We start from the raw sequence: 14,137 nt of genomic DNA on the forward strand, positions 1-14,137 counted from the left end.
TTATGGAATCACAACTTTGTCATCCAGTAGAGGTTTGTAAAAACACTGGAAAGAGAATGTTTATTTCTTAACAAAACACAGGATTACAATAGACTAACTTCATATAAATGCACAGTTCTCTATTTCTATGATAGAGTTCTTGACCTCTCTGTTATCAGAAGTTTTCCAAACAGCAGAAACAAGCAAAGTCAAGGATGTTGAGCACGACTGGAACGCATCTGTCGCCAATCAGATTACTCAGCATACCAGTTGTTTATCATTTGATGAGAAAGTAGTGTATGTGGTCGCTTTGGCAGAGACAGATGGTGATTTGGTATTGAACGGTATGTTACTGTTTTGGAGTGAAACCGGTGATGGACAGAATGCATGAAAAATAGCATAGCTGTAATGAATGCCTGTAATACAACTATGCACCGCTCAGTGTCCAAAACTGCCCATATGCTTCTAAAGGACACGTGTCCTAAGAAGGCTGAAACCCCTGGGGTTTAGGACACGGTTTAAATGATTTTCCATTACTTATAATTGACCCTTGCAAACTATATAATTTACAAGTAAAAGCTTTATATTGTAAACTCTGTAAAACACATTCTAAAAAAAAATGCTGAGAAAGAAAGTGCAAAGGTGCCCGTGTTGCTGTAAATTTTGTTCATCCTGCACTAAAATGTGTGGATCGGTGTGTAGCTCAGAATATGGATATTTTTCGTATAGGCACGCTAAACCACAAGACACAAGCTCATTTGAAAGCAGACCTTTATACATATTTACAAAAAGAAAAACAAAGTCTCTGCACATGAAAGGAGATCATGTGATGACAGTTTCATTTTGTCTGCAGAGAAGTCGTTCTGGAAAATCACAAGAGACGAATGTTGGCACTCAGATGTAAATACAGCATAACAGAGTGAGGCCATTGTAATGAACGAGGAGCAGCTCTGCACCTCGTCTTACAGGAAAAGCATTAAATGTTTAAGATGGTCCTCCATAAAAATGTCTCGTTGGAGTTCTGCAGAGAACTTTCAGCAGAGATGGGATCCGACATAAAATATACACGTTACACATTCATATATATATATACACACAATATCCACAAGGCAGGGTCATTACAAGCATAGTTAGGTTTATCTTTTTAATGTTTCTGGATCTCTTGAATAGTAATTCAAATAACCCGAAGAGCAGTCGAAATTAGCAAGAAAAATAGAGTTGAAAGCTTTGCTTTGTTAGACTGAGGGTGTGTTTTCTTATTGAGTAGAATTCGAGCCTATATTTATGATCTGCATGGGTCTCTGGGGTAAAATGTCCATATAACAAACTGCAGTTTGAGAGGCTAGCTGCACTGCCACTATTTTTTAACCTTTATGCTAAGCTAAACTAGCTAGCTAGTGGCACTTGCTTCAGTTGACCTGATTATGGTTCAATTGCTCAGCTCTATTAAATGCTGTTATGTATTGTGATTTGTGATTCTATCGTAGTTTCTTTTGCAGTAATGGATAGCCATTTGGGCAGAAATCCTGCATGTTTTCTTAACAACGGGCGTGCACAACAATGGCTAATTAGAAGAGCTTTAAATCTGTGATAGAATACATAAGTGACTGTAGTGTTAGCATTCAGCAGCTTCAGCGGCAGTATGATAACTGATAAATGATACAATATTATGTGACGAGAAAGCTACAATCTCTGGCCCTCTTCTACAGCACGACTTTTATGCTGTCTTCCTTCCCTCACTCCCCCAACCGGTCGCCGCTGCCTGAGCCTGGTTCTGCCAGAGGTTTCTTCCTATTAAAAGAGTTTTTCCTTGCCACTGTCACCAGGTGCTTGATCACAGAGGGTTGTCCCACTGTCGAGATTTTCTCTCTATTATTATTGAATCGTTACATTAGAATATAGAGTGCCTTGAGGCAATTGTTATGCTGATTTGGCACTTTAGCTACAACTAAATTGAAATTGAATTAATCAAAGCTTTAGTCCTGTTATGTTATGATGATTATTTGCTTGCTCTGGACATATTTCAGGGAAATATTTCCAATTTTCATGAGCACAGAAAATCTGCTAGAAAACCAGCTGTGTGACCAATCAAAATAATTTAGCAGTAAGCTATTCGACTCTAAACGACTTTAAACAGCAGCTTAACAACAGGCCAAATCCTGATTTCATTTTAGATTACAGCTGCAGCGTTACACTCTCACACACACTTTCATTTTTAAGAATTGGCTGCGTGACACTTGGACAGCTGCTCAGTGTCACACGTTCCCTTATAAACTAAACTCAGAATTAGTTCAGTGCTGTGACTTCTTTCATGTGGCCCGAGCCAAGAAGCAAAGAGCCAAGACACCAAGAAGCCAAACCCATATTAATTATCTGTGGGCTCTCTGTGCTTTGTGTTGATGCTACATTCTTCTTATAGCATCAAAAAATATCTCGAATATATTGCAGAGTTCCACGTTTGGAAGATTTATTGACACAGCCCTGTCAGCTACTCTAAATCTGATCCCATTAATGTCAAACACACAAAAAGACACACAGATCCTTACCCACATAGAGAGACAAAGCATACAGCAAAGAGACTGGGATCCAGCAGGATCATGGTATATATTACCGTCAGTAATGTGTGCTCAGTATCACCACTGCTGGATGATATTAAATAAGGGAAAACTTTGAGGCTGTTATTATTGGGCTTAACCATGCATGTAATGCTCGTTCTTCCAGTATAGCATATAAAATTCGATTAAGTTTTAATTTAGTAAGTTTTCCCTCTGTCCTTTAGCTACACCTTTCTCTCTCTATGATTTAACTAGAACTCATGCAATGTGAGCCACACACAACAGCAGTACTGTTGAGCTCAGGCTTGATGTTGGAACTTTTAGTCTGCATCCAGTGTTCTGGGAAACGTCAACAACGAGAAGACAAGCAGAAAAAATATCATATTTTAAATGCACATTTAGTTCCCACTGCCTCAGACTGAAGCAGAACTTCCTTTCGATGCCAATACGAAAGACAAGATTCAAAAAACGAAAATAAAAACATTTCCACTGGTGAATGTGGGAAGGTACATCAACTGGTAACAATTGGACGTCAGACATACGTACAAAGACAGAACAACAAAGACACTCATGTCAAAAAAGTATCACAACTCCTCAAAGAAGTAGTCTCACACCAGATTAAAATAATAAATAGCACAAAGAAGGAAGTTAAATAGAGATGGAAGTAGCTGTGTTCGTTTAACATTTTAAGAACAAATCACAATTTACTGCCTCACAAAGTCACTCAAATCCCACTGGCCAGAGTCCATTTGACGCCAGTCCTGTTTAGCACTTTCTCCAGTTCCAGCTTGGTATAATAAAGGCTTCTTTATGATCCGCTGGGCCTGCTTCATAATTTACAGTCAGATGTCATTACCAGCTGGGGCTGCAGAACCTGCAATAATGTGCTCCACTCTTCTGTGTTAGTCTAATCCACTGAAATTCACCAACAGGTTGGGAAACATGCATTTCTGTACAGAGTTTTCTTCTAGTTCGGTTTACAGTTTGATCCTCTTGTTCATGTTGTAATGAAAATCTTTTAAAATTCACTCTCAACTTCTTAAACAATAACCTAATAGATGTTGAATATATAGAAAGCTTGAAAGCGCCCTACTTCAGACCAGCGGCCGACACTCAGTTCTGAATGTCAAAGCGAAGTTTCTGTTGGAGTTGATGTTCAGACGTGTCTGCACCTTTTTCCTAAATTTGTACAACGTCCACACGTGGGACTCCAGATACACTCAACCAACACTTTAAACAGCACGGAGCATTTTTTTTCCTTCTTTTGTTCACTTTGTTTCCACACCTAAACCAAACCGCTCTCTGTGTCGTGGCACAAAACCAATGGTAGCTTATGCCCGTGAGTCTTAACCGAGCCAGCAATGCAGAAGCAAACACTGAGGAGAACATAATGGAAACATCTCCTGTAGCGGGTCTGCACGGCTGCAACACAGAGCACTAATGTCCTGGGAAAGCTGATCTGTAACCTCATCAAAGCCGTCGCCATGCTTTTTCTCTGCCTTTCATCTTCATGGTCGCAGTCAGTCATCTCGTGGTCAGACCCCACCTATCTGAAGAAACCAACAAAGCCCTTACTGTAGGGAAACTGCCTGAAGGATTATATGTTATATATCCATTAAGTGAAGAAAATTAAAACTCATCAGTGCTATTTGCTGCTGCTCAAAATAAAAATAATCAAAGTTTCTGCAGAATTAAACTGTTACCTTGATCACTAACAGCTTGTTTTGGATGTTTTAGCCCTTTTCATTATGTATCACTGCCGTACATACTAAGTTTTAAGATGAACAACTCTTCACTACAGAGAACAGTTTGACAGCTTTCTTTTTTGTGCTGTTTCATTGGGTTCCAATGACATTTGAATGGTATTTGACAGCCTTTCAGCAAATACATATTTGCCCTTCTGTCAACTTCTGTTCTCTTTCCAACAACAAAGAAGCAGTTTGAAAATTTATTCCTGTATGCCAGAGGAAAGAGTGTCCTTGAAATTGAAGCGCAATAATTGTTTTGCAAAGTACTTGGGGAAAAAAGTACTTCTTCAACTTCAAGAACATGACTTTGAAAAAAAATGTCTCTCTTTCCACATCACAAAATAAATGGAAAGCAGTTTTTTGCCTGGAAGGTAGGAAATCAATCTAAAAAACATCTGCTCTGTTTTGAGGGATAGCTGTGATTCCTAATTAATGGGCAAAAACATGCAAAACCACAAGTATGGTCCTTTTCGGGACAGACGGTTTGGATGATTTTTCCAAATGCTTAAAATCGACTTCTGGAACGAGACTTGGATTTTTGTTTTTATTTTTTTTCTCTCTCTCTGTAGAGCGTCCAAATCTAAAGAATCCAATCAAATGTCCTTGTCATGACTCAGAGTCAGTCAAACTTAGGGATTTAGGCATGCCGTTTATCCTTCATTCAACATGCGATGCAACCTAAGCCTTTTCATTCATACAGTCGTTTGTCCCGGTGAAACAGTCCTCGCTGTCCAGATCCTGTACATACTTCAGTCACTCGTGTGTAGCTTAGCTTGTTTGTCTCTATAATGAAAGGACGCCATGTTTGTTTGTAGATAAGTGCATGCGCATGAAGTAGTCTCTGTACATACAGTATGTGTGTGTCTCAGTGTATAAGTTAACTGTGTATGTGTACATGTGTGCATTTGTGTGTGTGTGTGTTTGCGTGTTTGTGTAGTTGTTGAAGTCACTGAAAATCTGCCCCCCCGCTCGTGGATGCGTTCAAGCACTCCTCGGCGCCCTCTGCTGCAGCTTGCTCCTGCTCTTCCTCCCCGCTGCTCTTCCTCCGCCGCCTCCTCCTCCTCCTCTTCCCCCGCCATGCTTGTGCCTCTCTTTCTCCTTGTGTAGCTCCGCCTTTGTGTCACCATGGCGATGGTGGTTGCGTGGAGGGCGGTATCCCAGAGCCTTGCAGTGCTGGCCAAGGTTTCCGGGGTGAATCAGTGCCATCACGTTCTCGTACCACGGCTGGGTTCCGGCGCTCTGATAGGACGAGGCCGACCAGGAAGCCAGGAGGCGATTGGCAGAGGGGCTCCAAACAGCGAGGCGCACGGTGACCGCAGTCCAGTGGTAGCCGTGCTCCTCCACCTGGCAGTGGTAGACCCCGCCGTGAGACAGCTCGGCTCGACGAATCAGGACGCCCCGCTCGATCACCACCAGCTGGTCACCAGTTATCACCTGACAAGAGATTTTTGGAGAGGAAATTTATAATCTGGATAATCTCGAACAAAGTGGCTGTAAAAAGGATTTGGAACATAAATGAAAGCACAAGTGTAAAACGTGTGACTGCACCTGGTTTAGTTCAGCGCTGTTCTCTCCAGCCTGTTTGTACCAGGTCACTGCAGCATGTCTGGATCTGGGCAAACACTCCAGGTAGGTGCTGTTACCCTCTGCCACCATCATCACCCTCTGTTCTGCCTCCACCTGCAGTCCGGCTAAATTAAAGAGAGAAAAGGTGAAACAGGTTAAAGATATGGTGACCTGTCCGAGAAGCCTGCTTCTCGCCAGTCTCAGCTGGAACAGGCTTGAGCCCTCTGAAACCCTACTACACTGGTAGTGCTCCATAATGTGGCCTGAGCATAGTTCAACAGGTAAAGCAAAGACCCTGAATGGAAACAATGGAAGCTGCTCACCTCCCTGTCTGACACACTGAGTCAGTGGATCCTCATCCTCTCCTAAATGACGAGCATTCCTCCTGCAGACAAACAGAAACAACAAGCTTGTGTTGGACAGAACGGACAGCAAAGCGATGATTTTAACAAAGTGAGAGCAGCACTAGGAGAAAGGGCACGCATTTTGGGGTCACACGTATCATGCCTATATGTTGTCAACACAAACAATGCCAGTAAGAAACATAGTTTTAAATAGCTCTATATTGCATTTTTAATTTGACCTTCAGATCAATCTATTGACATGAGTTCACTGTATACTCAGAATTCATTCAAAACTTTTTGAGCTATCGTGTTTAAAGACAGAACGACACACACGCAAAACCATAACTTCCTTGGCAGAATCAATTTGCTCACTGGGGCAAAAGTCAGGATATCATCATAAACAACCTAATCATAGAAATTATGGCCAGTTGTGATACTTAGTAAAGAAACAAAATCTTAATCATGTGGAAAAAATGCCTAAAATCTAATCAGAAAAATCTGAGCTTAGGTGTAACTTGAACCACGTTTCTGACTATCAACAAATGTGATTTAAATCAAATTTGGGAAGATTGATTCCACATTGATTCTTTTCATAATAAAATAAGTTCAAGCCGTAAGGGGAAACTCAATCTGCTGTAATGTTATCAGTGCTGTCTGGATCTGCATAGAGCTGGTATGTCCTCCCTACCTGCGCACGGTCGGCATATAGGGGCTGCAAGCATGTCCGTCCCAGGTGCAGTAGGGGTCCCTGGCCAGGCAGCACTCAGCGCAGGCCTGACCGTACAGCTCACACTGGTAAAGGGCCAGCTGAGACACACCCTCCTTGGAGCCCACAAACAACCACTGCTAGAGGAGAGGGGGTGGGTGAAAGATTGAAATAGAGATGGAAGAGAAAACAACGATGGAGGGGGGAAAGCAGAGACAATGTGGGAGAGCCAGAAGAGAAAAACAAAGGGGCATCAAGTTCACTCCCCTGCAACACGGACACTTTGACAGTCACCAGGAAAAAAAAGCAGATTCATCTCCACTCTGTGAGTCACAAATCCAACTCAAGCTGTATCAATGTCAGTGGCCACGGAGAGTGTGTGTGTTTGCATGCGGGGTGGAAAACAGAGAAATGTGAGGATGCTTGCTTTTTATAATCTTCGTGTGTGCGAGCTGGGGTGTCGTTTTCTTTTTTCTCTCTCATGCCAAACTGTTTTAATAATGCAAGGTGCATTTGTGTGTTAGCATCTCTTCATTACTGCTCTGACTGAGGTGAGGTAACCATGGCAACTGGTGATGAAGCCGTCCTTGGAGACGCAAGGTGGAGAGACGAGTGAGAAGTGCGATGTTACCGTGTGTGAGTGCGGCAGTTTGGAACTTTGAAAGCGAGTCTCGTCTGTTACCTTTTTCTTTGAGAGTGCCATGGCTGTCACCGGTGATTTGTGCTGTGAAGGAGACAGGAAAGGGAAACTGAGAAACACACCAGGTTTATACTGAAACAAAGATAACAGATAGATAGATGGATAGATGGATAGATGGATAGATGGATAGATAGATAGATAGATAGATAGATAGATAGATAGATAGATAGATAGATAGATAGATAGATAGATAGATAGATAGATAGATAGGGTTTTACAAAGCATATACTTTAGAATACAGAGCAGGAAAAACACAGTCAGGTCTGACCACAGATATCTCAGCCACATCATTCAGGTTGAACCCAAAGTTGTTTTCCTTCATTTTGCTGTTTGAACCCAAAGCGGAGTTCATTCTGGACAAAAATGTGGATTTTGTGAACTGTGATCTTCTCTTTTTTGGTAACTATGCCCAGCTGCAGTAACTTGGTCTTGGTGCAGTGACAAGCTTTAACCCTTTAAATCCTGAACTGTGAGATAATTGAAAAAATTGAGCATTTATTGAACCTTCTGATTTAAAAATGTTTTTAATATTAATTTACATAAACTAGTTTTAATTTGTATTGTATTTGTTCCATTTGAAAATTTTGTTCAGATCATTGCTTAAAAATCTGTTGTGCAATTTATTTAAGATGTATAAGTCTAAAAAAACTAATGCATCAAATATGATACACTAGACATTAAGGGGTTAAATAAAGGTATTTACTGCATTTCATGTCAATATACGCAGTACTTTAGTGGTATAGTATGTGCATAACTATCTTTGCATTAACCAGAGCAGAATGGGTCTTTGCACGCATGCGTTTCCTTACTGTTGAGAGAATGCATGTATTTCCATTCATTTCCATATGGCATGGACAGATATGGAATTAGTCACACTGTGTCTGCATGCATTGTTGTCACGCAGGCTAATTTGAAAAGTCTGTGCTGCATTATGTTGTGACAATAATGTACATTTGGATCTAGTTTTGAGAGGTAATTGAATTTTTTTTAATGGAGGAGGAATGAATGGACGCCGCGAAGAAATCAACTCAATCTGCAAACAATGAGCTTTACTACAAAATAGACCAGCTCTTAACAAATCTGAGTTTTTTAAGGTTTCAGCCTGGTTTTCCTCACAGAAAAAGCTTGCAGTACCTGAAACACCTGCATCTGCTCCAGAGTGATCTCCTGACTCTGGCCGTGCTCCCTGTGCAGATGGATTGCTTTCATAACGAGTCCTGAGTCTAAAGACAAAAAAAATAAAAATAAACAAATCATTCACCATATTTCATTTTGAAAAAACACTTTAAAATGCCAGAAACACAACCTTCAATGTCACATGACCTACCTGTACCGATGAACAGGACGTCGTAGGTGCCATCGACAGCCTCCACTCTGTCCACCAGCAGTTTGGTGAACTTGTAATGAACACCCACCCTGACCAGGAGGGGTCGCTCTCCAAGCGGCAGGACATTTTCCTATAAAAAAGAAAAAGAAAAAGCAAGAATGCATCACATTAAATGTGAAATCTTTGACTAATAAATTTGTTCAGCCAGTCTTGCTATTCATCATTAATACAGCAAAGGTTTCATATTCCCTGTGATGAAGCAGTGCCCTGTTGGCAAGGACTGCTAATTTAATTTCCTATGTTCACTTCAGAATTTAGACAGAAATAGAGAAAAAAAAATGGCTTGACCTGCTGTAAAATGCAGCAATCTAATTAAGCTAAACTGGCTTAATTTAATAAAGTGAAATATCAGCCAAACCTGCAGCAGCGGATGAGTTCTGCTGAAGAAAATGACGTCGTCGGGATACTCTCTGGTCGAGCTATAGCTTCCATATGTACTGCTCGGACACTGACAAAGAAAGAGAGAGACAGAGACTGAGATCATAATGTTTCCAGTCTTTTGTTTTGAGCATTCTTATATGGAAATTAAGCACAATTTTGCAGAATTAAATGACCCTCCATCAAAGACAGCATATTATTGCAATGTATTACCTTGGTAAATCACGCATTTGCTTTTAGAGAAATACAAAAAGTCACCTGGAGAGATAGCGGTGGTATCTACCAGTTTTGAGTATGAACTTACTGTTCCTGGCCGTGGATAGGGCACCTTGCCTGTAAATTCTGCCCATTTATACTGAGGCCCTTCCTTATGCAGGAAGTTCCCTTTAAAGGCTCGAACCACATCCTCCATTCGGTAAACACACACCGCTGAACCGTTCAGGATATCACTAAGGAGAAGACAAAAGGAGAGCAGATTCAGACATCAGATATGTCTGAAGCAGAGCATACCTTTGATTACTTTACTTGATATACTGCAAAGGTCTTTAAGCAGTAAATGGAGTACTGTATTAGGAGCTGTGACTCATTGTGGCTTTCCAGCTTGAACGCATCAATTAAATGAATGCGCTCCAACCCAAAATCCAGCCTGGGTGAATATGCTGCTTTCAGCACATCGGTCCCCACTATAACACATCCCATCCACTGCAGTTAAGATCACACATTTCTGGAGGATTTGTGGCAAAGTACGCACGAGCTAGAGATTCCAGCAAAGCAGAAACAGAACAGATAGCAAGGCCACGTTATGATGAATCAGGGGGCTCTTAGAGAGGAAGCTTTTTTCTCTCCTCAGTGGTCAGAGGTCTCAGTCTGGTATTCAGATGCCAAATCATACAGAGTACAAAAGTGAACCGTGACGTTGTAAAAAAGCATTCATGTCAGCCTCTAAATTGTGTTTTTACAAGTTGGGGATGTCACCTTTACACTTGTAAATTCTCCTCTTTCCTATTCTGTTTTGTTTATAAGTGGCCTCCTCTGGAAGCTCACCTGCACAAACATTCCTCCACCTGAGCAGACCTCAGTCCCCTGTTGCTTTTTGCGGTTGTGCTTTAATAATTATTAGTTGTGTTGCAAGTTATTGGCAGGGCTGTTAGTTTCATGGAGTGGTTCAACTTTACCAAAGGTGTGCTACCAGGAGTTGACCTTAGGGTCTAGTTTTAGTTTGGGTCCCGGCCACTTTGCATTGCGAGAATAAATGTGACAACAAGGCTACCGGTGGGCAAAATCAATTAATCAGCTGTCTGATACATTATGAATCACAAACAATTAAAAATAAAAGCAGAGAGCAAAATAAAAGCAAAGAACTGTTAACACGCTTGCCTTCATCACAGGCATAAAAACCGGCACGTGTGCAATCGTTACTGTACCAGAGAGACAAGTCTCCTTTCAGAAGGAATGACCTTTTTGCTCTTTTCCAGTTCTGTGGTTGCGACCGCACCCTTGGTGATGCTTTGGATTTCTGTTCCCTGCTAAGATTCCACACACTTTCCAAAACCCCCAAAAACAGACCAACTCCCTGCTCTGCAATGCCAGATGCCGTCATACTTTTGCTGCTACTGTGGAGCTCTGGCATCCAGCTCAGAAACTGTGTTATTCTCTGGATATGCAACATGGTCAGTGGAGTAGAGAAAATGAGAAAACGCAGCCTTTTTCTTTTACTTTAATTAGGCTGCTTGCTGGATCATTTTTTACTCGTTTTTCAGACAGAACCTGCTTTTTTCATGTCTGTGTTTTTTCAGCAGACATCTGCGTGAGCTTTTATGAAAGCCTGTCTATTCGGACAACTGCCTTTTTTAAACTAACAGCCTTTGATGGTCTGAAAGAATATTTTTGATTCTTCTCTATTATGTCTGACATGTATGCAATTTGTACATTTCCTAGGCTTTAACATAGACTTCAACAGAAAGCATATCTCCTGTGGGCTGCTTCATAGTAGCCTTTTTATAAAGGGTATTTCTTATTCCTTTTTTCAGTCATGTAAGTTAAACATGGTCAAAAGTTTCAAATAATTAAGGCCAGCATATGTACAAGTGATCCTGCAAGCCTTACTTCTGGCTCTTTGTGACCTCATCGGGAACATATAAATTGGGAGCCAATCAGAAGAAAATTGGTTGAAAGGCCCTAAAGCATTTGTCCTCAAAAGCATTTTTTAAACTGTGAGTTATGCAAAGCTGCTTTAGAGTCTTGTTGAAAATCATCAACTCCTTATTAAAGTCACAATTCATTTTTTTTGCAATTTTGTCCTCATGCACTTCTTCCAGGATCTCAAAATTGCCTTTTTGTCTATTTGTGTGTGAAAAAATACAGTAGAAGTCAAGTTGTAACCTTTCTGTAACACAAACACACACACACAGTTGGACACAGATGAAGAAACTGTGCACTGATGATGACAACTGTGAAGGCTCATATACGCTCCATGTTGTTCACATGAATGGATGTATTTCATTCATGAGTCACTGTGACATGAGACCCGGCGGGTGGTGTGTATCTCACAGCGTGTGACATCAACATCTGACACGTGGATGTGAAACATCGAGCACTCATATCCTGTCACAGACGCCCTCTTGTCATCGTGTGTCATCACAGTACAGGACGGTGCAGATGATCATTTATTCAGTATTTGAAGAAAAAAAACTTTATACTTTTATTTTCTTCATATTTTAAAACGATTACCACTAAAAAAAAAAGCTTCTTATATCACATGTTTTAACTTGTTAAAAATGACATGTTGAGGAGTTACTGTGTGGGTCAACAGGTATTTATCGTTAAAGATCTGATGCTTCTGTCATCTGTTTTTAATTCAGTGTCTGGTTAGTGGTTTGAAATTCTCACTAAAACCTCATCAGCCTCCACTGTCGTCGGCAGTTCAATTTACAGCTGGCTTTAAACTGCTTTTAAACCTTTTATTTAAACAATTACAGCAATTCCTGCCTCTGGGGCCCCAAGAAACCCAATGCTCCATAATAAAACTGTCACCAAAAAGTATAACTATGCATACCACGGATCCTATTTCAAAATAAACTATTGACAAATCATCTAATCCTTTTCAAGAAATCGTATTTATCCTGTACACGTTGAGTACACAGTTACTCTTCTCCTCTCTTCCACTCTTTTGCACTCCATTTCTATTCTTTTTTTTTGCATGGCTTGATCAATACAGAACTAAATGCTAAGGACTAAAGTCCTTCTAAAACTAGTCCGCCCAGTGTAAAAGTGAAGGGACTCCCTCCCATCTACCACCATATACTGACATTTTCCACACATAAACAAGGGTATGCAGTTTACACACCACCCATTCAAGTTACTCAATTCCCATGATTTCTGCTTTACAGAGGCACATACCTTGAAGTGGTAAACAGGCCGTAGATGAGAGGATTCTTCTTGTCTTTCCCCTGGAGGATGAAGATGTCCTCTGAATGGAGAACATCCAGACATAATGATGAAAGGAAGGGAGGGATAAGGAGAAAGACGGGGAAGGGAAATGGAAGGAGACAAAGACATAAAAATGTTAGTCAGAAAAGATCAGAATGATGTCTGAATTACGGAGAAGTTTTGGAGAGTTGCACAGGACTGCATAAACTCTACATGTCTGTATTCATGTGAGCAATGCTCATGAGTCTGTGTAACAGTCTATTTTCTTTATTTGTGTGAGTGTGTGTGTTCAGTTTTAGGTACTTTGTATTCATTATGTGTATGCCCGTGTGCGCATCTGAGTGTGTGCATCTATCAGTCTGACTGTGTGACTAATAGCGTCGGGCATGCTGGCAGCATGGCTGACTGGCTGCTTGTAATGAATCTGTAGCCATTAATAACCAGCCGCAGTGGGAGAGCCGAGCGCTCCGTCCGCCACAGGAACACAGCACCTGCTGTCACACACACTAACACCACACCTCGGTCTCCACTCGTCATTTCAAACACAGCGGATCACACACACACACACATTTGATATGTTTTTCTCACTTTGGCGTCGCTCTGATAGTGATCCGCTCATGCAGCGCAATCAGGTGTAGTGCGGATTTGTTTTTTTAGCTCTTTCCATCTGTCTGCCTTCGACACCTGATAGCTCAGCGGCCATAACACCGCATTTGAATACAGCAGGTAAAACTGTGGGATCTTTTTTTTTAATGAACTTGTAGATTTAAGTTCAAATGCTAAAAGTATCCTCAGAAGTGTTAAGGAAAAAAGGAAAAGAAAAAGTGGGGCAGCTTGTGGCCCCATCTACTAATGGGAAGGTCAGCGGTTTGATCCCTAGGCTCCTCCGCTGTCCTCGTGTCAAAGTGGCCTCGGGCAAGACTGAACTGCAAATTGCCTCTGATGTTTTCATCGGAGTGTGAGTGAGTGTGTGATAGTTAGAAAGTGATTAACTGTTTTGTTTTTATCTTGTGTTCCCATCAGATTCAATGTAAGTCCGTGAAAAAGGTTACAAATACTTTGGAGGTCCAAAAAGATACTGTGTGTATGATAAAGAAATAAAGCGACTCTGTGACTACAGCTCAGGAGTGTAAGTGTAACGGGTGTATTAAAAAATAATTTATATTTCACCAAAGATCCATCCTGCAGTGTTATCTCGCTTTGTCAGTATTGGTTATGTATATGTGTTTATTTATATATGTTTATTTTCTGTATTTATATTTTGGGAGCTTTTATTTTGTTTGTGTGACCTTTGACTTCCTACGAAGTCACTTCCTGTAGCTGCGCGCTATTTTCCTCAGTCGCC

The 14,137-nt window shown here is 41.0% G+C and overlaps 1 protein-coding gene across 3 annotated transcripts in view; it reads right to left on the minus strand.

The window, feature by feature from the left end:
• Positions 1-733: 733 nt before the first annotated feature.
• The window catches only part of sema3h (sema domain, immunoglobulin domain (Ig), short basic domain, secreted, (semaphorin) 3H), a 53,556-nt gene continuing 40,152 nt past the window's right edge, over positions 734-14,137 (minus strand). For 2 of the 3 annotated variants that reach the window (XM_082519320.1, XM_082519322.1), the window contains exons 10-19: positions 12,763-12,832; positions 9,668-9,812; positions 9,344-9,433; positions 8,926-9,055; positions 8,733-8,821; positions 7,581-7,622; positions 6,881-7,038; positions 6,172-6,233; positions 5,831-5,973; positions 734-5,716 (exon numbers count right to left, since the gene is read on the minus strand). In XM_082519320.1, coding sequence (XP_082375446.1) covers positions 5,264-5,716; positions 5,831-5,973; positions 6,172-6,233; positions 6,881-7,038; positions 7,581-7,622; positions 8,733-8,821; positions 8,926-9,055; positions 9,344-9,433; positions 9,668-9,812; positions 12,763-12,832 — 1,382 coding nt within the window. In that variant the 3' untranslated portion in view covers positions 734-5,263. The remainder of the gene's footprint in view (positions 5,717-5,830; positions 5,974-6,171; positions 6,234-6,880; positions 7,039-7,580; positions 7,623-8,732; positions 8,822-8,925; positions 9,056-9,343; positions 9,434-9,667; positions 9,813-12,762; positions 12,833-14,137) is intronic. The other variant, XM_082519321.1, reaches the window with a different exon arrangement.

This window comes from Aulonocara stuartgranti, assembly GCF_965226115.1.
Source record: "Aulonocara stuartgranti genome assembly, chromosome: 20".
In the NCBI taxonomy this organism is placed as follows: domain Eukaryota; kingdom Metazoa; phylum Chordata; class Actinopteri; order Cichliformes; family Cichlidae; genus Aulonocara; species Aulonocara stuartgranti.